The sequence below is a fragment of the Corvus hawaiiensis genome, chromosome 5 (genome assembly GCF_020740725.1).
Source record: "Corvus hawaiiensis isolate bCorHaw1 chromosome 5, bCorHaw1.pri.cur, whole genome shotgun sequence".
NCBI lineage: Eukaryota > Metazoa > Chordata > Aves > Passeriformes > Corvidae > Corvus > Corvus hawaiiensis.
In genome coordinates this window covers 24,098,982-24,124,561 of record NC_063217.1, presented here as the reverse complement: position 1 = coordinate 24,124,561, position 25,580 = coordinate 24,098,982, and the positions used below count along the sequence as shown (strand labels likewise).

At 41.2% G+C, this 25,580-nt stretch overlaps 2 protein-coding genes across 3 annotated transcripts in view; one reads left to right on the top strand and one right to left on the bottom strand.

Annotated features, from left to right (window-relative positions):
• The window catches only part of PDS5A (PDS5 cohesin associated factor A), an 80,254-nt gene extending 68,967 nt beyond the window's left edge, over positions 1 to 11,287 (top strand). The window contains exons 29-34 of one of the 2 annotated variants that reach the window (XM_048303481.1): positions 213 to 275; positions 4,193 to 4,332; positions 5,387 to 5,492; positions 7,956 to 8,308; positions 9,357 to 9,507; positions 10,088 to 11,287. In XM_048303481.1, coding sequence (XP_048159438.1) covers positions 213 to 275; positions 4,193 to 4,332; positions 5,387 to 5,492; positions 7,956 to 8,308; positions 9,357 to 9,507; positions 10,088 to 10,123 — 849 coding nt within the window. In that variant the 3' untranslated portion in view covers positions 10,124 to 11,287. The remainder of the gene's footprint in view (positions 1 to 212; positions 276 to 4,192; positions 4,333 to 5,386; positions 5,493 to 7,955; positions 8,309 to 9,356; positions 9,508 to 10,087) is intronic. The other variant, XM_048303482.1, reaches the window with a different exon arrangement.
• Positions 11,288 to 19,030: 7,743 nt separating this feature from the next.
• Positions 19,031 to 25,580, bottom strand: part of UBE2K (ubiquitin conjugating enzyme E2 K) — a 44,562-nt gene continuing 38,012 nt past the window's right edge. The window contains exon 7 of the mRNA XM_048303484.1: positions 19,031 to 25,327. Coding sequence (XP_048159441.1) covers positions 25,253 to 25,327 — 75 coding nt within the window. The 3' untranslated portion in view covers positions 19,031 to 25,252. The remainder of the gene's footprint in view (positions 25,328 to 25,580) is intronic.

Genomic DNA, 25,580 nt, shown 5'->3' with positions numbered 1-25,580 from the left:
GGCATACTGTCATTCAGTAATGCTCACTGCAGATCTCCACCAAAATACTAGTTTCACCTATCTTTATTAGATTGACTCCTTGGTCAGCAGGTTGCATGGTGTGAAGTATGTGTAACACTTGATAGTTGCATCTAATTTGAGAAGTCGGTTGCATATAAGAAAAAAGGTGAGATTGAGACATCAAACACAAACTAATCTTTACTTTTATACAGGATTTCTGCAATGACAGGAATTACATTTCAGAAGAGACAAGGGTTCTTCTTTTGACAGGAAAGGTACTGTATTTTGACAAGTTGCAAGTCTTTGAATATTACTTGTGATTTTTAAAATGTTCTGGACTGTCATGGTTTAAAAATTATATTAAGAGCTCATGTACAGTAATTTTTGACTCTTTTATTTGATGACATATAATTAATTCCTTGAACATACTACCTGATGAATACACAACACCAATATTGTTATCTGTACAGGTTCTTGATTACAGTTTCTTCCATTACTGAAATAAGCTTGGCATAAAGTTATGATGCATATAGAGAATTGTGGTAACACTAGCATTGGAGATCTTAAATTTTCAGTTGTGACATTTTTAATATTGCTGGTAATGCTGTTAAATTCAGCTGCAAATGTCTATGTTCTTTTGAACATCTCATTCTATTTCAGGGAGTCCCTTCCAACTGGAGATATTCTATGATTCTGACATCCTGTATTTGCAAAGCAAAGCACCTCTGGGAGAGGCTTTCCAAAATGTAATGCAGAGTTAGGTTCAATACAACAGTAGGAAATATCACAGAATCATTAAGGCTGGAAAAGACCTCCAAAATCATCGATTACAGCCATTGACCAAATACCGCCATAGCAGCTAACCACAGCACTAAATGCCATGTTGAGTATTTCTTGAATACTTCCAGTGATGGTGACTCCACCATGTCCCTGGCCAGTCTATTCCAATGCCTAACAGTCCTTCCAGTGAAGAAATTCTTCCTGATTTTCAGCCTGAACCTTCCCTGGCACAGCTTGAGGCCATTTCCTCTTTCCTGTCTTTTGCTGCCTGGGAGAAGAGGCCAATCCCCACCTGGCTACAATCTCCATTCAGGCAGTTGTAGAGAGTTTTAAACACCCCCAGCTCCCTCAGCTGCTCTTCATAAGACTTTTGCTGCAGATCTTTCCCCAGCTCTGTTGCCCTTCTCTGGACTCACTCCAGCACCTCAGTGTCCCTGCAGTGAGGGACCCAGAATCCGAAACAGAATTCAAGGTGTGGCCTCGCCAGTGCTGAGTAGAGAGAGACAGTCACTGCCCTGGTCCTGCTGGCCACACTATTGCTGACACAGGCCAGGTGCCATTGGCCTTCTTGGCCACCTGGGCACAGCTGGCTCATGTTCAGCAGCTGTTCACTAGCACCCCCAGGTCCTTTTCTGCTGAGCAGCTTTCCAGCCACTCTGCCCCAGTCTGTAGCACTGCCTGGGGTTGTTGTGACCCAAGTGCAGGACCTGGCAGTGGGCCTTGTTGAACCTCATAGCACTGGCCTTGGCCCATCAGTCTGTCCTGTCCAGGTCCTTCTGCAGAGCCTTCTGCCCTCCAGCAGAGAGTACTGCCACCCACTTGGTATCATCTATGAATGGACTGAGGGGGCACTGAATCCCCTCCTCTAGATCATCAGTAGAGATACTAAACAGGACTGGCCCTAACACTGCTCCCTTGGGAACACCAATGGTGACCAGCCACTGCTGGATGTGGCACCCTTCACCACCACTCTCTGGACCTGACCACCCAGCCATTTCTTAACCCAGTGAAGAGTGCAAACCATGTGCTGCAAGCTTCTCCGAGAGGATGTCTTGGGGGACAATATTAAAAGCTTTAGTGAAGTCCAGGTAGGCTACATCCACAGCCTTTCCCTCCTCCACTAGGTGGGTCATCTGGTCATAAAAGGAGATCAGGTTGGTCAAGCAGGACCCATCTTTCCTAAATCCATGCTGTTTGGGCCTGATGCCCTGGTTGTCCTGTACACGCCATGTGATCTCACTCAAGATAACCAACAGATTAACCATAACCTTCCTGGCCACCAAGGTCAGGCTGACAGCCCTGTAGATCTCCCAGATCCTCCTTCTGGCCTTCTTGTAGATTGGCATTGCAGTGGCCAACCTCCAGTCATCTGGGACCTCTGCAGTTAACCAGGAAAATGATGGAGTGGCTTGGTGAGCTCTTCCACCAGCCCCCCTCAGCACCCTCAGGGAGATCCCATCCAGCCCCATAGACTTGTGAGTGTCTGAGTGGCTCATCAGGCCGCTTACTACTTCCTCTGGGATTGCAGCAGATCCATTCTGCTCCATGTCCCTGTCTTATGAGTTCAGGGGCTGGGTAGCCTGAGTGTAACTGACCTTTCTATTAAAGAAGAGACAAGGAAGGCATTAAGTCTTTCAGCTTTTTCCTTGTCCTTGGTTACAATGTTCCCCTCCATGCCCAGTAAGGCATTGAGGTTTTCCTTGGCCCTCCATTTGTTGTCAGTGTATTTGTAAAAACACTTTTTATTATCTTCCTTTGCAGTGGCCAGATTGAGTTTTAAATGAACTGTTATATATTTATTACGTATTTTTATATTATATTTATATAGTTATATGCAGAAAGGTGGTTTAGAAGTAAACATATCTCTTCGGGGTTCTCTGATACAGTTACAACATTTTAGATCTTGCTGTGGCTGATGACTTGACCTATGTGCTCAGGCTGAGTAGGCAACAGGAAGTTTTTTATTTTGTCACTGGAGAGCAGTCAAGGAAGTTTTCGTAGCTGGCATGTCACATTTTTCATGTAATTTTACATTTCCTTAGAGGCCAAGTTAACAAATTAAGACATTCTCAAGAAGAAAAAATAATTCCCATGTGTGGAAGCTATGATGGAGCAGGCAGGAGAAAGATATTACAGATGCTGGAAAATACTGGCCAGCAAAAAAAGCAACAATCTCTGTAGAAATGGCTTGTTACTGGACAAATGTTCAGTGACTGCATCATCCTAGTGCTATTCTGCACAGCATTTACTTAAACATATTATTCTTTTAATATAATAATTTGTTTAGTTTACTGAGTAGCTGAGTTTACTGCATGTCCAAAGAAGGAAAACTAAATGAGTGATGGGTTGGGTCTGGAGGACAAGTCTTATGAGGAGCAGCTGAGGAAAATGGGGTTACCATTCCCCCCAGACATAGTGTTCTAACACAGGGCTCTGGGGGTCCCAGGGCCCATCACTGGGGTTGAAGACAGAGAAAAAGATGGGGTTAAATGTTTCTGCTTTGTCACCTCCTGATTGTGAGGTGACCAGCCTCATCAAGTAACAGCCCAGTGTTATCTCTGATCCTCCTTTTGCTTTTGATGTATCTTAAAAAGCCCTTTTTGTGACCTTTATGGTGCTGGCCAACTTGAACTCTAATCAAGCTTCGGCCACATGAATTTTCTCCCTGCAGTGGTGAACACCATTCCTGTACCCTGCCATGTTGTCTGTTGTTGCTTCCAAATACTGTATACTTTCCTTTTCTGCCTAAGTTCCAGAAGAAGATCCCTGCTCAGCCAGGCTGGACTTCTGTCTCACTTGTGTGACATCTTACTCTTCGCGATTGCCTGCTCCTGTGCTTTTAAGAGATGGTTCTTAAAAAGTGACCAGCGTTCATAGATTGCAGTACTTTCAAAAGTAGATTCCCAGAGCATCCAAAAGTATTACAGCATCTAAAGTCTGCTGTCCCCGTATACAGGGCCAGAGTTGTCCGTAAGGCCAAGGGCAGTTGATCCAGAAAGATCCTGTAATTTCTTGTAGAATTATTCATTGCTGGTAGTGTCCTGGCTGGGTGGTCAGTAGTAGACTCCCACAACAATATCTGCTTTATTTGCTTTCCCATTCATCCTTACCCAGAGGCTCTCAACTCTAATATTGCCTAACGTTTTGGCTTTTGTTGAGACTTCTCCAGCTAGTGTGCCTTCAAAGCATGAGAGAGAGAGAGAAGGGCAGTTGATGAAGTGCTCTTAAATGACAAGAAGTAAAAGGATTAAACAGTGTTTTTTAAGTAAAGATAAGGTTTGTCGCTCTAAACTGATGGCATTGTGATCAAGACTGTTAATCCAGAAAAAGTATTTTAAAATACTCAAGAAAATATTTGTAAAATTATGTATCTGAAGTTTGCATTTTTTAAGATGTAAACATTTTTTTCTAGCCAAAACCAACCGGTGTATTAGGTACAGTAAACAAACCATTATCTGCAACTGGAAGGAGACCATATATTAGAACTACAGGATCAGAGACTGGAAGCAGTGTAAACTCTGAGTTGAGCTCTTCTGCAGGAAACAGATCAAGGTACGGCAGTTCAAAATACCTTTCATCAGCTCTTTACTTCATGTTCTCCACTGTGCTTGCAAGTTTTAGGACAGGAGATGATTTAGTCTGTGTGCTTATGTGTTTGAGGAGTGTCCTTACTTTGTCTGGTTTTAAAAAATGTAGTAGTTCTCAACAGGTAAAATCTCCATACTTGCTTTTTGGTTCAGTTTGTGCAGTTGATGATTTGATGTATATTAGGATGTATAAATTAGGATTAATCCTGATTGGAAACAAGAAACTTTTTTGATGTAGATGTAATATTCTGATCTACATAAGATTAAGAATGATAAAAAAAGCTTGTTGAAGCAGGCCAGGGTCTCAGTGGAAAGGTGGACCATATGATTATAATATTCAGTGATTCTTCTAGCAGGCATTATTTTTACATGGATCCAGAGTTTTAAAATTTGTTGTAAATCTGGAGAAACAATTTACACTTTCAGATTTTAGTATTGTTTAATTTGGTTTAGAATTGATTATGTGACTAAAATAAAGGGTTAAAGAAAGCAGAGAAAGTTAACTCTAGTTGCTAAATTTCATAAGGCCAAAAGGAAGTATAACTGTTGAGAATTTGTTCTGTAAGTGTGCATGATACAAGTTGTAATAATCTTGGCTTTTTCTTTTTTGTTACTTTGTTTTTAAAACTATGAAGATTGGTCATTATTGGTGTTTATTATTCTTCACCACATTTTCCAGTATTGGCTCGTTCTATCTGGAAAAAGAACACAGCCTATTTTACAGCTCTGGTCTTAAGTTTGCAAAAGGCATTATATGGTGATGTGACTGTGGTAAGGGATTTGGCTCAATGACCAGCCAATTCCTTTCAGACCTTTCCCAGTTCTGGGAAAGAAAATATAAGTGTGGACTCTGCCAAATTCAAATGTTTTTAAACTAATTTAGCCTATTGTGTTGATTCCCACGCCCCCCCCCCCCCCCTCCCCCCAGCTTCTTCCCCCCCCCCCCCCCCAATAATTCCAAACATTTTTCTTCTTTTCTATATATTTTTGTTTTATTATGTCTTCCATGATGCTCCCAGGGAACAAAGTTCAGATATATCAGAAACCGGAGTCAGTGAAAATGATGAAAATCCTGTGAGGATTATTTCAGTCACGCCAGCAAAGACAGAACCTGTGAAAAACAAGGTATGTCCAGGGATTTTATGGACTGTGTCTCTATAATAAACTTGGCATTGGGCCTTTTTTCAGTCCACATCACTGCGGGCGGTCTCTGAGGAAATGGTAACATCCAGTTTCATTTCATATAGTTCTATCAGCTTCCTAGCCTAACAGAAGACCCTTTAATTTCAAAACTGCTGTTTATTTTATCCACAGTAATTTATAGAGCTCATTTGAATGGCCTTCCTCCTTCTTTTTTAAAATTCCAAGGTTACTCCCACCTTTATTCCACGTTTTCTAAAATAAGTAACAGTGAGGCTGGGATTTAGAGTGGAAGTTCACACCTGTAAAAAGTTTTAATGGAAGTTACTGCCAAGAAAATGTCAAGTGGTCCTATAGCATGAAATAAACATCTAATTTTTGGATTTTTGTCACAACTAAAATCTTAATTAAACTATTAAAAATATATTTTACGGTTCTCCCCTCTTTCATTAAAGAGAGAACACCATGTGTAAATCATAATGATTTTTTAACTTACAAAACATACGATGGCATGAATTTTAACACAGTTGAGTCCTGCCCATGGGATAGATTAAACTCAAACAGCTGTACAGCACGCTGGGCTCTGCCTGGCTGGGAAGGACCTGTGGGACCATCCCCGGTGAACAACCAACAGAGCATGAGCTGGCTGTGTGTCTTGGCAGCAGTGAGGGCAGCAAGCTGTGTCCTGAGTAGTCAGCAGATTGAGGGATGTGTTTATTCCAGCCTATTTGGCATTCATTAGGCTATGCCTGGAATACTGTGTCCTCCCCAGTTTCATGCAGATACTGAAAAACTGGAGAGAGCCTTGCAGGAGGCACCAAGATTATAAAGGTGTGGAGAAGTTGTTGTGTGAAGAAAGGTTTGAAGTATTGGGTTTGTTCAGCTTAGAGAAGAGAAGCCTTGGAGAGGATCATTCAGTCTTTCAGTATCTAAAAGGTATTTATGGAAAAGATGGATGGAAGGAAGTATTCTCAAGGCTGCTTGCTGGAAGGAAAAAAGGCTAGTGGGAGAAGTTGCTTCAGGGGAGATTCTGTTTGGATGCAAGCAGAAAAAAATACTAAAAAAAGAAAAATCTACATTGTGAAGAAATTTAAACACTGGAACAGGCTGTCCAGAAAAGTGGTGGAATATCACTGTTCATGGCTTGACTTTTCAAGGCCCTAGATAACCACTGAGGCCCTACTGCCAACAGAAGATTTGACAGAATGATTTTCAAAGATCACTGCCAACCTAGATGATTCTGTGATTCAAAACAGATTTTTGTAATAATGTAGGGATACATAGACAGTTTAGGCTGTATGATTTTTAAAAAGTTAAATATCTGCTTAATCTCTTTTTATTAGATTAAATCAGAGTAATAAGCAGGTGTTTTGTATTTGTATTGTGACATAGAAAAGTTAGGCAAAGCACATAAAAAGTAAATTTTAAAAAAATGCTTTCTAGGTTCTTGAAGTTGAAATTTCAGAGTGGATATCTGTAAAGTTCATATGAATAGCACGTGTGTCTGCTATGAAGCTGCTAGAACAGTAGTAAAGATTACAGAGATTGCCTGACTCATTTGAACACATAAGAAATAATAGTAGAGTATTTAACAAAATAAGTCTTTGGTTCAGATACAGCACTTAGTATAGTGACATTGGTTTGTTTGAAATTACTAAGTCATCCCAGCCATGCTTCTTCAGTATCCTTTTCTCTACCCCTTCTCCCAACTGCTTTGGAAGTCAGTGATCAAATGAAGGCTTAGCATCCAATTGCTTCCTCTTTGATTCCATATGAATACTGCTCTGTGTAGAGAAGTACACTGCTGACCCTTTCACATATACAGACACCTCTTCATGGTATTTAATCACTTCTTTACCTTGTTCAGGGTATTGAGAAAAACATGCATGTAGGCCATACCTATTTAGACATGACAAAGAATTTAAAAAAACAGCAAGTTTCATCTTTGGTGTGGTCTTACTTCTTTATTCCCTACAAGCCTTGGGTTTTTCTTTACTGGCACTTAGGACTTTGGTAAACAGCACCTTCACTGAATGTTGGTCTCAAGATTTGCATGTGTGGAAGTAAATAGTAAATATTGCTGTATAGGAATAGCTCTTCTGCTCCTCTCCTGTCATTTGACAAAGAGACAGTAAAAGGAGCTTGTCCAGAAAAACCATCATGGGAGGAGCTGAAATAATTAGGCTTACTGTAATCTCTGTCCCACACAACTAAAAGATACATTGGGTGCAGATATTAACATTACACACAATGTAGAAAATATTTTTGCAAGGATGAGGTTCAGAATCCCATTTAGTAAAACTTATTACTAGGTTTAAGACCACGTGATGTGTTTTCGTAACAATACTTAGAGTTTTAAAAACTCGTATTTCTCTTGAAGGAAGGTAACCGTTTGAGATTGCCTTTGGGAATCTTTTTTTCTTGACATTCATGATTTTTATTTTCTAGGAGATTAATTCTGATCAGACTACACAAGGAAATAGTACTGAACGTGGGAAAAAAAGAACAGCAACAGCATCTGGAACTGAGAATATTCATCAAAAAACAGAAGAAAAAAGTGTAGAAGAAACAAGCCCATCGCTGGCAGCAAAAACCAGGAGAGGGCGACCAACCAAACCGGAACCTCAGGGTACCACTGCAAAAAACGAGGAAACAAATAAACCACCTGTCAGGGGAAGGAAGAGGGCAGCAGCCAATCAAGAAAGTCCAGGGAGTTTAGAGGCAGGTAATGCCAAAGCAGCAAAACAGCAAGACACAGCAAAAAAGCCAGCAGCAGCACAGAGACAAATTGATCTACAGAGGTAAAAATAAATAAATAAATAATAAAATACGGGGGGGGAGGCGGTGGTCCTTTCCTATCTAAAGTCAGACCCTGAATTTGCAATTACAACAGACCTAGCATAGTTAAGGGCACAACTAAACCACAGTGGATGCCATGGTCCACCATATGTTGCATTGAGTTCTATTTTTCAAAGTGAATACCTGGGTAGCTGGTGTTGGAGAAATGAATTTCTTTGGTCAGAACAGGATAAACTTTACCTGTTTTCGCCAAATGTTACTTTATGTCTGTTGCCTCTTCATTTCCCTTCCTGGCATTGCTGTGTAAAACAACTAAGAGTTGAGGTTGTTTCAGTGCATTCATTAATCCCAGGCACACAGGCATTTGGGTTCTGTGCTGTGCTTCACTTCATTGGTAGCAAAGGCTTGGAAACTGACTATCTTTAATTAAGAGGAAAAATTGTAATTCTGACTGTTTTCGGTTATTTTGGGTCTGTGTTTGTTTTAATATTAGCAGTACTGTAATCTATTTTAAGTAACTGAAAAATAACATTTGGAACTTCGTAAACTACAGAACAGCTTTTGGATGATAATCCGGGCTACTTTAGTGTTTAAACGTGCTGACTTGGTTTGCAATATAAGCAATTCATAATGCACATAAACACGAGATGTCTGTTTTGCTGGACCTGGTACCTAATTAATGCAAAAGTGTCCAAAGTCGTAGAGCAATAAGGTCTGCAGACCAGTGTGCTCTAAGGAATCACAAATTAATCTAAAGGAAGAAAGAATCATTGGAATAGTTTTTCTGGAGATTTGTAAGTTGAAGATCTTGCAAAGAACTTTGAACAAAAATAGTTACCTTCTTAGAGCAAGGTTTATAGACCAGTAAAATGTTCTGTCTGTCAAGAGTGTAATATTTGTGTACTGCTTTGCAATGCTTGTTTAAGTCTTCAGAACAAATTGCACTATCCATATCCTTTAATAAGCTACTGTATCAGATAGCATCTTTAAAATATGTAATATCTCAGTGTTTCTTGGACAAAATACCAAAACATTGTTAACGTTTTTCAGAAGCCAGGTGCTTGGAAGTGATGGAGATTCACTGTTGGAGATAGACTCAAGTTCAGAATACTCTCAGAATGCAATGGATCTTTTTAAGGCCTGTGGGAGCAGCCAGGAAGATACTGAGGATACAGAGATAGCAGAGGGAGGCTTCCTTAAGGTGTAGCAGGCATCTTGTATAGGACAATTCTCTCTTTTTACTTCTTTATTGCAGTTTATACAGTAAGGAATCAAAGAAATTTGTGTGTAAAAAACACTGTGTCTGATAGGTTTTTTGCTTCTAAGTAGACATGTACAAGTTACTGTAAGTACTTGGAAAATATTTGAAGTAATGCCTATTCTAAAGTAAAATGGGCTGTTTTTATAAACCTGGGTAATTCCAGTTAACTAGATCAAGTTACTGTTCTTAATCTCTGATTCCAGTGAAAGCAGGGGATAACTGTTTATATTTATGCTGAAAAAACATTACTCAGTTATGGAATTATGAAATGCACAACTCAAGTTGTGTTACTTTCAAGTTTTTCAGGAAGTTGTGCTATACAGTAAGGAAATTCAGTTGTATTCAATTAATTATGTAATTGTTGAGAAGATATGAGATGGAGATGGAGTTGGAAAAATCACAGTATAAAGAGTGTAAAAGCTGAAATGTAAACAATATTTAATAGGATTTTGATTCAGAATCACTTGGAATTTCCATATCCTTACGATTAACTTTCATTTCCTTTTTTCCCCCCATAAAGGTAAAAAGAAAACTTGCTCGAAAAGGGAGGAAATGATGGCCAAATAAAGGCATGCTCCAAGCTTCTGCAAAAACTAGGATTCAGAAATTTCCTGTACAGGAACTGAAATTACTTCAAAACACACAGCTTTCAGCTCTGAAACCAGAAGGAAAACTATGCTTCCCTTTCACATGAAATTAATCCTTCTCAATGGAAATGTAAAGCAGAAACTCTTGAGAAAGAGGCTAAAAGCATCTGTACTTATTTCCCCAGAGACTTTTTTTATGAAAAGTCAATAATTAAGCAAATTGCTTAACACTTGGTTCCAGTTCCTGCATTCTGGAGTTTAAAAGTGTATTTACACCATTAACTTTCATGCTGCATTTTTTTTTAAAGAAAGTCAGAGAAGGTCCTTACACTGACATTTAAAATTCATGATCCTAGAGCCAGGTATTCCCATGTTTCACAGAAAAGGTAGAAGTCTACTGAATGGATTTTAAACAAGACTAGAGGAAAAAAAAACCACAAAAAAATTTTTTTGCTTTACTTTTGGAGACTGTTTTATGTATAATTCTTTCTGCCTGCCTACTTTTCTGCAAAAATAAGATGTACAGATTTCAGTTCCCTGCTATGAAAAGTCATGTGGTGGCAATTTTATAAATGTTGCTTTCTGATTTTTATCAGAGTGGGAAAGTAATCACTTAAAATTATTATTAATTTGCAAGTAGACATTTCATTTTTTAATTTTCCCTCCATTTTAGTTTAATATAATTTGCAATAAATGTACATATTGATGTTTGTTTTATAAAAACATATATCACTTTTAAGTGTTTTTACTCCTGCGGTTCTGTTGGAATATTCTAAATTTTAAAGGAGTAAAGGCAGTCCAGCATTTGATTTTATAATGTTTGTCACCAGATTTTTATTATTGATGTAAAGAAAAAAAAATCAGTTTTTAAAAATAGTTGGACTTTGGCAGCTTTGTAAGGAAAGTTGGAAATGTTTAGGATTGCTCTCAATTTTAAGCATTGTGCTGATTGGAAGTAAGTCTGTTTTGCATTTTGTCTTCCTGTCCAGGCTCATTTTTTAATGTTTATTTTAGAAGATTGTTGCATCAATATTATGTTTCCTGGCATTGTTCAGCATAGATACAGTGTACACTTTTATGTACACATGATCATATTTAAGTTTGTTGCATAAAATAAACGCTTCTAGGTGTCATATGGTGGTCCTTTTTTTGATTTTTTTTTTTTTTTCTTTCACAGAATACTAATTGCTATATCTGTATATGGGCTTGGACGTTCACAGAAGTATTGTACAGAGCGAAGGAGTTGTAATGCAGACAGTAACGTAGTTTAAAAGTTAAGTTTTTTTGGTAAAGTTACAGTGCTTTATCTCGTGAAGGGGGTTGGGTTGGTCTGCAGAGTGACAGTGAAGAGTTTGCTTTGTTTCCCACTGCCTCAGTTCCCTATTTCTCTTTGCAAATTTTGAAATCCCTTGATTCATATAGAAGAGCTGGATACTGGTGGCATTAGTTAAGGATTGCTTGTGCTCCTGAAATGGGTAGGGTGCGGTTGTGTGCTCTCAAACATGAGTTGAGTCTCTCTTAGCAAGCATACAGCTGATGTTATTTTTCTTCTGTGCATAAGGCAGTGTGTGCAGCTCCCCTTCTAAAGCAACCTGCAGTGCTTTGACCTGAAGGATTTGAAATGCTTTTGACAGAGGGAGGCCGGGAGTTTTTAAAATCATTTAATTACGCATCTGTCAGGGGTTTGATTTCTAAAACTGAAATAATTTCACAAGGTGGATTTACTGATGAGAATGCAGTTTCTTTTTGGTGCTCTGGTCAAATACTTCCCTCTCACAAAAGTTAGAGTATTTTGGTTTAAACTAATTTTAAAGTGTTTTAGTGCTACCTGAAAAAGATACTTGCTTTTAAAAATGAGTTCTGGTACTTAGTTGTGTGCCTTTAACAGTGATCTGAAATCTGGACTTGACAAATCCTGCAAGCAATTCAGATTTGTTTCCAAAAGCTTTGCTTTTTTTGGAGTGGATAATTATTGGATTTTTTCCTTTTTACCTCTTTTGGTCAGTTTTTAATTAGTTACAATGTCAAATTACTCAAGGAATCATCACAGAATAATTTAGGTTAGAAGGGGTTTCTGGAGGTTCAGTGCCATGCTCAGGGCATGGTTTTCAATTGTCTTTCTTCAGATTGGGATTATGTTGAGTTTCTTTCTCTGGTTTTTTTTAATGTGGACATTTGAGTTACTTTGATATGTTGATTATCAGTAGAGTCAATTGGTACATTCATGGAGCAAATTTATTCTGGGCATAATTGGCTGAGCCAAAATGCAGCATACAAGAATTACCAGAGGGGTCTAGCGGTGGCCCCCACTGACTCTTCTCAGAACTTGCCCCAGACAAGGCTGCACTCGGAATTTCCCTGCCTGCCCGCACTGTTCCCGTTCAAGCCCTCGGGGCAGCTGTGGTGCTGTCACGAGCTGCCTCAGTGATGGGTGGGCACCTTGGTGTCAGAGCTGCACCCAGGGGCCCTGAGTGCTGACCGCACACAGGAGGCAGCCTGGAGAACCAGGACAGAAGGCACCGCCACCGTTTTAACACAGACATAATTTATGCATTGCCAGTGCTGCTGAGGCCTTAAAAATAAGATCTATTAAAGAGTAATGAGTATAAAACTCTGGAATTGAAGGCAAAGTATTTTGAAGAAAATGGAGGGTGGTAGGGTGTGTGTGTGTGTACTTGGCCATATATCAGTTTTCAAATCTTGTACATGAGTGGGGATTCTCCCATTATAATAAGGAAACTGATGCTCAGAGTTCTTCACTTGTTAATGTGTGATTAAGAATAATAGGAAGCCCAATAAAACACAGTATTTATGGCTTTTTACCAGTGTAGGATTTAAAGGTGCTGAGGTTTCACATTTAGTTACATAGTTAGAGCAAAGTTCTTACCATCTTTTAAGTTCCCATCCTCATAAAAGTCTGGCTGTGTTTCTTAGCAGACATACATTTATTTCTGTTTCTTTCTGTCTTCCGATGCCTGGATTGCATGGTTTTCATCACAGTAAGACAGGAAAGCTGTTCTGAGAACATACTTTGTAATGTTCTCAATTAAAGCTCTACCACTCAACAAAACTAAATTTGAATAGTTCTTTTGGATGAAATAATGTTGTCTAGAGCAATCTTAAACAGGAGAAATAATATGCATTACAAACCTTTTCTGCACATGCTGACAAGCCCTGTAAATTTTAGTACTGATAAATAACAAAAAAATGTTACCTAAAATGTACTTCTAGCTGTTAGATACTTAGCTCACATTGTTGGACCAAGTGCAGCATCAGACTGGTTATTGAGTGTCAAGTTAACTGGTGGGGCTGTCACAGCTGAACTGTTTCCTCTAAAGATGAAGTAAGATGCAGGATCACCAAACATTTACAATACATGGGAAACTTGCTTCTTAAAGAAATCATCCATGCAGATTCTAGTTCTCTTGCATGTGTGTGTTGTTATTGTCTTTATCAGCAGTAATAGCTCTGTTTGTGCCTGGAAATCAAACCTCAAATTGATGCTCAGGGAAATAGCCCAAACTGAAGAAGCCTGGCTGCAGATGCACAGAGCTGGTAACCAAGCATTAGTCACAGAGTGGCTGGTTTCAGCCCACGGCATTGTATCTCAGTGCAGGAACAGATCTGCACAAGGAGCAGCAAGGTGTTAAAAAGCAGGGAGCAAAGTCCTTCTGTACAGCAGCACTTTTTGTGTCCCTTGAAGCCTTTCTCTTCTTGAATTTCTGACAGGAGGGAATCATCGGCTGATGAGTATCCTGGGTATTCAGATGGCCAGAAGGAAACTCAAATAATACTGTAAAATACTCTTAAACTTCAAAGACCGACAGTAGCTTCCATTCCTTAAGAGATTTTAATCCAGACATTCTGTGGATTGATTTGCCTCAGTTCCTCGAAGGCAGAGAACAAGACCGGACTTCCTCAGGAGCAGAACTTGGAAGTGGTTGCTGATAACCTGTCCCTTCCCAGCTGCACAGCCTGAGTCAGGAGAGTGGATCCAGGATGTCCTTTTATTTCTTATTTCTAAATGAGAAACCAAAGGGGGCAAATGACCCAGTTGCTCCCATTAGAGATTCCTTAGCACCAAGTCAGTGTGATGACCCACAGGATGACTACTTCCACAAATCACACCCTAGTATACTTCAGATTCAGAACAGGAACATCTCTGACTCCAGGGAACTTCCCAGCACTATTTTTTGCAGTCTGAAAGGAGATGAGCAAGTTTCTGGCATGTGCACCTGCTTGTAAAGAAACTAGTGGGACCACAGCCAAAGGCTTGTTGCAGTTGAGACCTCCTGCTCGCTCAGGCCCGAAGAGCTGAAGGCATAGCCCCATGTGCTGCGGTGAGTGGTAGGAGCAGCTCTGCAGCCGAACTCGGTCAGCATCACCTGTGCTGGGAGATGCTGTGAGCGTGTTCCTCAGAGCCCTGGTGCCATGTCAGGCAAAGGGCAGTCGTCATACCATTGGAACAAATCCTCCTGTTACCTGATGGAAAGACGTTTCCAACCTGCACCAGAGCCACTTCTCTCTGCCTAGGAAAAGTCCTGACCCCTTACACTTTTATCAGGACTGTGGGCCTGTAGTGGCTGGGTGTTGTGAGCCAACAGGAAGAAGTCAGGCTTGTGGTGACCTCTTTAGCTTTGGCAAGAAATTACTAAGGAGCCATTCAACTTTGAACCTGGGGGATTTGTCACCAACTGTGCAGCTCTATCCATGGTCAGCAGAGCCAAGACATCTATGGGCAATGCAAGTGGGTGGTGCAGTTGAGTCTTGTGTTACTTGGTGAGGAGGGACAGCCAGCAGGAGACATCTGCTTTTCACTGGGAGCACAGGTTATCCAAGCTAATTTGTAACTCACTTAGGTCATGCTGGCAGCCTTGTAGTCTCAGCAATGTGCCAGCTCAGGCAAAAAGCTTGACCAAATAGCTCTGGAATACTGAGCATCCTCCTACAGCCCTACCAGCTGCAAGAGCTCAAATCATAATGCTGCAGGTTGGGCATGCTCCAGAACAAGAAATACATGTTCTGCTCCTTGGTTCAAGCATTTAATTCTCTCATTGCCCTGGAAGCAGAAATTGATGTGTTGACTCTGATGCCCCAAGGAGCTCTTGAAGCAAGAGATGGAAGGTGATTATGGCTGTTTCTTTGGTGTTGGGTCCAATGGCTGTAAAGCAAGTGGGAAGTCACTGTGTGCCCCAACTGTCCCCAAACCAGAGACAAGCTGGGTTTATGCTGGTGGCAGAGGTCTGAGCCATCAGTCTCCTCTCAGGAGGTTTATGTGCTGTCTCCAGAGCACATGCAGGGTCCCCTGTGCAGCTCACTGCTCCTTGCTGCCCACACATAAGCTCTTCTCCACTTCCTACGAAATTAGGAGAGACTGTCACTGCCCACATAATTCAAGCCATCACCTGCTTCCATCCCTGAGTGTTCCCAGGAAAGGAGAGAGTAATCTGTAACCTGGATAAATTATTCTGGATGGTGGTGCAGCAAACACTGTTCATCCTTCCTCATGCTGGTAGGACAGGACAGGATTCAGGCTCGGGCATGGACAAGGGAGCTGCTCTGCACACCTGCTGTATGAGCTTGACAGAGTACCTTGGTGCCTTTCCTTAGTGCCCTTTCCAGTCACCTTTTCTCAGCCTTGCAGTACATTGGTTCCCAGCTATTCAAAGCCCTCTTTGCTGTATCCATCCATGCCTGCACATTGTGTCTTCTGCATTACCTTCTCACTTGAATCTTATATAAGCTTAGCTTTGAGCATAAAAGGATTTGGGAAGAAAGCAGACTCTGCCTTGATTAATTTCTGAGGCTTGTGGGGGGCCTGCACACCGCAGTTTATCAGGCTCTGCTTTAGTAACGAGCTTCTAAGGTCTGGTTTTCCCACAAGGACCCCATGTTCAGCACTGCTATCCTCCATCCTCCCTCAGTCAGCACCTGGTTCCTGCTGTTACCACTCCCTTTGTCAGGAGGGTTGTTACTCACAGTGCACTTGCCATGCAGGTTCTGGAGCTGCCTCAGTCTGTCAAAGTATACTAAATGGCCAAATCTCCAATGCTCTAGGGAAGTTTTCTAGTCATCTGGACTATTACAAGACATGACAGAAGATCCAGCATTCCCTCATGCAGAAAGAGGGTGTATTTTTAATGCTTTGTAGCTTCCACACGTTTAAGAAACACCAACCCCCCACAGACTGCACGCAGAAGATCATGGTGGCATTCACAGCAGTCCTGGTGTGTTGGCCATGAGGTAGATGTGGTTGTATCTCTGGCTCTCCAAGTTTCAGGTACCTTCCTGGTAAGATCATCCTTCAGAGTGTATCAATGTGTATAAATACCTGAATGGGAGAGTGTAAACAAATAGAGCCAGAGGTACAGCCCTAGAGAAATGAATGGAAACAGAAAAATTTTCCTATTTCCTGGCCAAACTTACTCCCAACCAATTAATACCAACCTGAGATCACGTCTCTTGTAGGTGACTGGTCACAGCCAAACACCCAGCACTGCATCCACTCCCTTGACTCATCACCCCCCCGGCCTGGCTGTAGGCTTCTGCTCCTTGGAACTTTTCTTGTGCCTGTGGACAGGGGGATGGGCACTGCCAGTGCTGTGGCACCACTTCTTCCCCACTGCCTTCCTCCATCTCCTTACACACTTTCTCCAAGAATGTTGTGTCTGACCAACACAATATTTTCCCACATAACCACCGTATATTAGATGCTGTTTGGCCATTTTTGAGGGCACCTCTACCCCCAGAGCTACAGTCAGAGGCATAGGGGCCTTCTGTTAAATTTACTAGGACAGATCTGCCATCTTCCTCAGACCTCAAGAGCTCAAGTCTATTTTTTATTTGGTCACTCTTCAGCCCTGAAATGGTAATGCGTTTCTCCTCCAGAAGACCACTTACCCTGCTGTGCCCAAGCCCCCTCCTGCTGCCTCATGGGAGCTGCACCACGTGCCAGGGGGGTGGGTACTCACTGCCTTTGGCCGGGGAGCAGGGCGGGGTTCCTGCTCTAAGCATTTCCCTTGCACACATTGTTTTATGAGGGTGGTTTTGGAAGCTGCCCAAAGCAGTTGGCCAAAATGATAACAGAATTTCATTTGATTCTGCATCATTGAGCTGCTTTCTTTCCAAAACATACCTTTAAGCCAAAACATGGGTTGTTTCTTCTTTTGGGTTGATAGTGGGGTTTTTTAACCTTTTTGCTATTAAGAGGGCTTTTTCATTTCACACTTGCAGGATGTGGCCCCTTTTGTGTATTTGCTTCTTTTGCAGTCACATCGAACAGATCCAGGCCCCCTGAGTTCACAGTCTCTTATGTGGACAGCTGGCTCCCTCCAGCCCATCTCAGCAGAGCAGGACGTGGCTTCCCACTGGATATGGCCTCCCCAGGGCTGTGCAGAGAGGCAGGATCATCTCCCTCAGCCTGCTGCTGACACTGCCTCATGCAGCCCAACATACACTTTGCTGCCTTTGCCATGAGCACAGGTTGGTGGCTCACGTTCAGCTTGGTCCACATCCCAAACCCCCAGGTCCTTTTCTGCCAAGCTGCTTTCCAGTTATCCCAGCCTGTATTGGTGCCTGGGTTTTATCTCCCCAGGTTCAGGACTCTGCACTTCCCCTTCCTGAATTCCTCACAGATAAGAACCATTCACAGGTGAAAAGAATGGCACACAAACAATAAATACAAAGAATGACTCTCCCTTAGTTTTTAAGAAATTTTGGGGGTTTGGTTTGTGCTTTGTTTTTTTTCTCCTCCACCTCAGCATTGTCTGACCCAGTGAATTTTGGTAACTACTTTGTTTATACATGTTTTCTTCCCAACAGTTCCCTCTCCTGATAACTATGGCCTGGAGACAGTTTATCCCAGCACTTTTGATGTAGTTCAGACCATTAAAGGATTGGAATGTGGAATAAGCTATAGTGGGCAACACATATGCCAAAGCAAAGAGTGAGAACATGCCCCCATCCCAGCAGGTCATTCACCTATAGCAAGTTCATATGCAGGATTCATTTCTTGGAGTTGCCTCTTTAAAAGTCATAAACATCAAGTGCTTTCTTTCCATTTGCACTGACGGCTTTGGATCCTTTAAGCCACTATCTACACAGATAAACTGCTTCACACCCAACAGCTTCTTGCAGCAAGGTGAAGATGTGATGGCCACCACTTCCAGAAACACCCGGGACCAACTTTGTGTTTGGTGGTTGTTCTCCAGCCTTATGTTGATGGAAATTTAAAGCTGTGACACCATTTCCAGTGCCTGCTCTTTGTTATGACTGCAGTGTGAAATGGGACCAGCCAGTTGTAGGTGTGCTTTTGAACCAAAATCCATCTTGGTGTGTAACTGGCTCCTATTTTTTGGGGCTGTAACCAGCAAAAGGTTCCTCCTTCAAGAAAGACACCCTCCCACCCACCTCTGAACCTAGGCAGCAGGTAAATGTACAAAAATGGGGATAGCAGGCTTTGCCCTGATACAGCAATGTGGCTCAGCTGCAGGAACTTCCCAAACCTCTCAGGGTCAGCAGGAGCTTTGACTATTCACCATCATCATGTTTTTAAACTGCCAGTTTTGAGAAGAGGTTTCAGGAAAGACAAAGGAAAGTGACCAGGGCACTGTCCCTCTCCCCACCCTGCAGGAGCAGGGGGCCACAAGCCCATGCCCCGCACCACTTGCAGGCAAAGGCAGCTGTACACAGAGGACTTGGGAGTGCTAAAGGGGTCTGGTGGCTCAGGTATCATCAGCACAAAACAGGTTCTCTCCCACCTCCCCTCTCCCCCCCACCATATTTTCCTCACCAGCCCAGCTTATTACCCTTTATGTTATACCAGGCTGTCATAAACCCACCTAAAGAATTCATGTATTTCAACACAAAGCAGCCACTAAGTGAAGCAATGTAATTTATTTGACATTATACCAGACACGGGTGCTCCAGATCCAGACTTGACCTTAAAAACAATTTAAAATCCTGGATTTGCTGTATTGGAGGTATCAGTTACCCGTCTGAGAGCCAAATGTGTCAGTATTACAGCCACTGAAACAGAAAACTAAGTACAGGACAAGTCAAGCTAGCAAGCACCATCAGTCCATTTCAGCTGTGAACTCGCTTCCAGTTTTGGGGTGCTGGAAGGAATGACAAGGCTGTTGGACAACTTCACAAGTATTTCAGTATAAAGCAGCTCTCAGTTACTCATGTCAGTGTCTAACTACACAAACTGGGGAATATGGACCTTTTTTTTTTTCTCTGAATTAGTATCAGGCTAAGACCTGCAGGAGAGGGACTGAGGAGTGCTCCCTCTCCCTCACCCCGTTAAAGAATGAGGTACCACAGAACGACACAGCTCCTGATGACAGTAAAATGAAACAAAAAACCCAAACAACATCTTACACCATAAAACTGTGCAGTACTATCCCAGCTGGTAGAGCCTGCCCAGAAACCTGCAAAACCTGCCCAGGGATAAACATGCACCTGAAGATGGGACGCAGATTTGAAACAGAGTACTACAACCAGCTCCACAGCAAACTCACTGCTCATTACTTCAGCTGTGCAGCTGCTGCCTTCAAACTGCTTTACTCCATTTAACAAATGTGGACAAATGCCAAAAAAGTGAAGTTTGTACTGGTAGTAAATCCATAGTCATCATCTCTCCTAGGTTCTTCCAGAGCTGAACAACAGGGCAGTGTCATTAGCCACCAGGCTGTCACCTCCCTGTGCATGAACCAACTGCAGTTTGAAGTACATAGTTTAAAATGTGATGACATGAACATAAGCGGTGCACGAAAATCCAGAGAGAACTTTTCCTCTGTGAGTTACCGGCTTTGTTTCTTCAGATGCAACCTTTGAAAGGAGACAAGTGGTGGTGTGGCTGTACATGTAGTTTTCAGGCCATCACGTGAGGCAGTCCTTGTTGAAATAACACATGCTTCCATTACACAACTTCTATTTACACAATTTTCTTCTTCAAAATTTTCTAGTGTGCACCTTGAAAATGATCATCCCTTTCGCTCTTGTTACTGACATGGAGGCAGTAGACCCTATAATCTTAGAACAATCAGAATTGCCAGAAATAAAACTGTTTTCAGGGAAACGTGCATTTATTGTTAAGCATTCCCAGTGAAAAATCAACATCTTTTAAAATGTGTGTTTATTTAAAAAATCATTTGTGTACAAAAGTGTTTGTGTAGTTTTTATTTTCAAGACAAAAAATACTGATGCTGCATTCCAGCCTCCCCACCCCCGTTCCTCCTCCACAGGAAGGCTGATGCTCAGGAACCAACCTTCTGCAGTATTTATTGGTAAATACTCATTTACTAGAAAAGTCAGAATTTAGGATGGAAAAGGTAAGTGAAAAGCAGGACTCTTCAGCAGTTGACATCAGCATTCCTATGATGGCAGCCTTCTTCAGACACTGCACCAGAGCAGCAGCAGGTGCTGCAGATAGTACACCACACAAGCACAGCACTGTCACAGTACAGTTCCTCGTCTGTCGAGCCGTGGATCTGAAATTACACTATCGATGAAGGGCTCAGCACCATGAGTGATCCTGGAGCCAGTTTGATGCCTACAAAGCAGGTAACAGCACAGATCGAACATCACAGCACAGTACAGGGCAAATGATTTGCAAGGGTTTGTCCAGTGAGAACAAATCCAAAGTCAGGTTGCTGCCAACAGAGCACTGCAGCTGGAATAACCAAGCCAGAAGCCAAATGCATTGACGACAGTTGGTCTTGTGAGTCCGATGATGAATCAGCTGATGACACAAACACCACAAGCAGGAAGAGCTACCTACATCATTCACAGATAGGATTGGAACAGATCAGAAAACTAGCAAGAAAGAAGTAATTGCCCCTTTGCCTAGCCCTAGGAGAAAGCTGTGCCTGGAAAACGAGGATGGTTAACACTGAAAACATCTATTTGGTCTTCCCAGAAGAGGCTTTAGGCACCCACAAGCATCTTGACTTTCATGCTTTAGTTCTGTGATGCAACAGACACTGATGAAATGCACTTTTGCTACCTCTTGTTGAGCCAGCTGCTCATCAAAACCATACAAAACTATGCACCTGGTCACAAATCACTGCCCCCTACTCATCAACTCCATCAACAAAACCGAGCAGGAGAGGACACCTCATCTTCTCATTGCTCATCAGCCTTTAAATAAAAGCAATTTTTTTGCTAAATAATTTAAGGTTTTCCACTTCAGGCAAGCCTCCAAGTCTAAGCCAGCTTCTGGTGGTTATTCAGAAGGGAACAAGGGACATGCACAGTTGACTTCCCCTGTGCTAAAAATGGAACGTCCTGACACAGTGCATGACCAATGCAGTAAACAAGAATTTGCGCTTGAATCTGTGTTTTGATTTGCCCCCGCTCCCCTTCTCCCTTCCCCAATGACACAAGCAATCCATAAGCTCTGAAGTGCCTAGTCTGAGTCACAGCTGTTAGGCTTAAATTTGCATAGTTTAAATGTTTCTGTTACCCACACCATCTAATGCAGATGTGGTGTTACAAGGTAAGATTCTTTCTGGCTATTTAATTCCTCCTTTCAGACAACAACGAAAAAAGTTTCTATATTCCTTATGTCAGTGTTCCAATACCAATTTACATGGAAAACAGTTGAATACAGTGATAATTAGAAAAAGAACTAAGACATATTCATACACCAATAGTACTTAATTGCTCATAAATACTACCGAACCAATTATAGTCAAGGCCCCATGTACTCTGTTGCAAGCTTCAAACAAAATAATCAAGTTTGGAGTATGCAGAATGCACTAAATGACATATCTTTCCAGGATATGTTTCTAAGGTTTTTGTCTCCAAAATGCACCAATTTGTCACACTGAGAACACAGCTTGTTCACAGAAGGAATGGGAGGAAGCTGTGAATTTGGCAAGGGGGTGGAATACAGTCAGGGCCTTTAGTACTCATGGGAAAATGGAGGCTTTTGGCAACAGGAAAGGGCATTTCTCTACCTCTGAACAAAGCTGTACTTTGCTCTTGGAGGAACTGGGTAATATGGATAAACCTTTTTGCTGGATGCATGTTAAAATGTTTAGCAGTGAAATCCAAAGAATGCTCTGACAATCCGTGTTATTACCAATACCTTGTTTAGAAAAATGGGGCCATTTGGACTTCAAAATGACTGTTTGAAGCCATCTTCTGGCACAATAGAGGAAGACAACGCATGGTTTCTTTGTACTTAGAAAGCCACTGTACCCATGTTTCATGTCTTGTTGCAAGGAGTGGTAAATGTGCAGCCTGAGTCCACAGCTGGAGTGGGCTGCACAGCAACTCCACGTCTGTGAATGCACAGGGCCCTGAATATAGCGATGTTCAGCAATACAGAAAACGGAACTACCATTTGTATGTACAATGTCTCACAAGGATAAGCTGAACACTAACAGCAAAATTCCTAGGGCTCAGCCCCAGCTGCAGTTAAACTAACCTCGTACAACATTATCCCTATATTCAACTCTGATAATTACCAAGAATACAAAAACATTCCTTATAAAGGAGTGACATGTCAAAATTCAGAGGGACGTCAGACCAAAGATGTCTCCTTAATGCTGGGTCATGCTTCCTTCCCAGCTTCCTTCCTGCCAGCACCTGAGCTAGCATTAAGCTACCAAGCACATGGATGGAGAGCAAAACCCAGAATCCAACATTTATACATAAGGGGGAAGGGGAAGACAACTGTTTTGCAGTAGAGAAGAAAATGAGGTAACTTCGTGAGAGAAGTAAAACTTAACAGGGCATTCTTTCAGAGGTGACCATGCTCACTTAAGAACCTCTTTTTTGCCTCTCCCCCTTTCCCTGGCTTCCTTTATCACTTCACATACTGTTGGAGAAGCCTGCTGTTCTTAGGAGACTGGTCTTATCAAAAGACATGCTCAGAAGCCCGTAACTGAGTAGTTTTATGTCCCCGACAATGATTTCCAAGTTCTTTCTTTTGATAAATAGCAGCGAAGAACAAGGGAAAGTAGTCAGCAATTTGTATTTACCACCAGGGTAAAAAAAAAAAAAGGTGTTGATGTAATCAATAAGTTCTTAGCCTGTATAACAGAAAAGACAGCAACTTGAGATTAACACAAGTAGCATTTTGCCAGTTTCCTACCGTCCCTGGTTTTCATCTAGCAAACCAGCTGAACAGTAGCAGCTTGTTAAAAAAATAAATAAATATACGGAAAGTCAAAACAACTCTTTTCCTTTGGCATCATTGCAAATGATTTACACTAACTCAAGAAAACCCAAGAAAACTGATCACTGACTACACCTTAAAAAGCAGTAAGTATAAACACTAAGCAAATGCATTTAGTATTGCACTGATATGAGTTCAAAGTATTTACTGTCTGTGCCCTGTTTTAAGTTTGGACACATCAGACAGAGCAGTACGGGGAACATCCCAGAACTAGCCAGGTCTCGACAGCTCTGTTTTCTGGTTCTGTTCCCCACTACTATGCTCCAGGTATTTAACAGATACCATAATGTTCCTGATTTCATCTAGTGTGAGTTATAAACAGACTATGAAGTACAAAACTATTTCTATTTGTACTTCATAGCTCTAGAAAAACCCCAAGCAGGCATATATTTCCCCACCCTATTAATCCACAGCTTAGGAGGAAAAAAAAACCAGAACAAAATATAAGAGTAATAGAAAAGATGACTGATACAGTACTCCATTATCCACAATCCCCACTCTCTAGTCTCAGGATTTCTCTGAACTTCCTTGTCAGATATACTCTCAAAAGTTAGCATCATATTCACAAAGACATTACAGCTCTCTTTAAATAGATGTACTAGTGTTTGAAGTTGCAAGACTAATAATTTTCAAGCTTTTGCACTCAGGATGAAATGTCATTTTAATACAAATAAAAAGACTGACTGTATGTACAAGCCAAGGTAAGATTTCAGTTCTCGTTTATCAGAAACATCAATCCAAAAAAAAGCTAAATTGAGAACACACTTCTACTTCTATGTGCATTTGAAGTATGTACAGTAAAAACACCAACACAGCCTCCATGTGTTAACCAGAGAAAAATGCAAGCAAGGATGAATTTTAAAGTACCTGGTAAGCAATCCTTAAACTGAAGCCCAAAATAAAGCTAGAAAACCGCTGCAAAAAACAGCTGATTGCATCATATCAAGTACTCAAAAAAATTTTTTTTCATTCTCAGTACACTGGAGAATCAGCTTTGTCTTCCTTCGAACTGCGTGAAATCATATTATCCAGAATGTACTGACGAATACTTTACAGCTATTTAAAACAAAAAAAAGGAAATGAAACCAGCTCCATCTTTTTGTGCTGTATCAAAGCATACTCCTTACATGATTGTGTAGAAAACATGATGCATGAAAATCACTACTGATAAATCAAAATCTATATTTTTAAAGGGGAGCCTAGACTACTGCAATGGCACACATAATACCCACAGATGATGAAACATAATCAACAGTATGATGTAAGGGAGAGGAGAATCAGGTTTCCCAATTAATAAGCTAGAAAGAAAATGGTTCTGAATAGGTCACCATTTGGAACTTTGGGTAAGTCTTGAAAGTCTGTCAGGAAAAAAAATTACAAAAGCAATTGAGTATTTCAATGGTGCTCTCTTCAGCGACCCTACCTAATATGTCTATTAAGTACAAGCATGCAAATATAGGTCAATCCACAGGCACATAGGATCCATGTTAAAAACAGTAAGATAACTGTGATGAGTGGCACCAACAATTTTGATGACTAACACTCAAAATGTTGCTTTCTGAATTACTAAATCAAAATCCTGAAGCAAGTTCCTGCTAGTCTTTGTCACACTGCTAAACACTAAAGTAGGCATGGTTTTCCCCCATTATCTTAGCTGAGCTCAAAGAATTTTTACAATATTTAGTAAGAAAAAAAATTAAAGTATTTCCCCTTTTTAAATTTACACAGACGTTTAATTAGCTTTATTTACAGAGCGCTTTTTTTCAGTCTCCAATAGTGCCTAGATAGCATCATCAGGCAAGAGTGCCAGTTTTGAAAGAGAATCTATATAGAATCCTAGGAATAACAGATGGTGATGCTCCTCCAGAAGGGGCAAGCTGGACTACAGAAGCAGCTCTCTCTATATGGCTCAGTTACTCAGGAGTAATTCTGTTGCAGTCTCTACATCCCATGATTTTGAAGACAAGGCCACTATTACTGCATTCTGCAATGAGAAAACAAAAGCAATAATATTTTCAGTGCGTGAACCTGCAGCTCCAGAAGGTGGAATGAAAAGTTCACAGATTAATCAAAACACATGAGTTTACCATTTCTTAAATACCAAATAATAATTTATAGAATAATTGTTTCAAAAAGACAGGGGTAGCTCACAAGATTTATCTGTAACGTAGTATTTTAAAACTCCAATTCTTAAAAATAATAAGCAAAATAGAATAATTAGACCTACACAACATCAT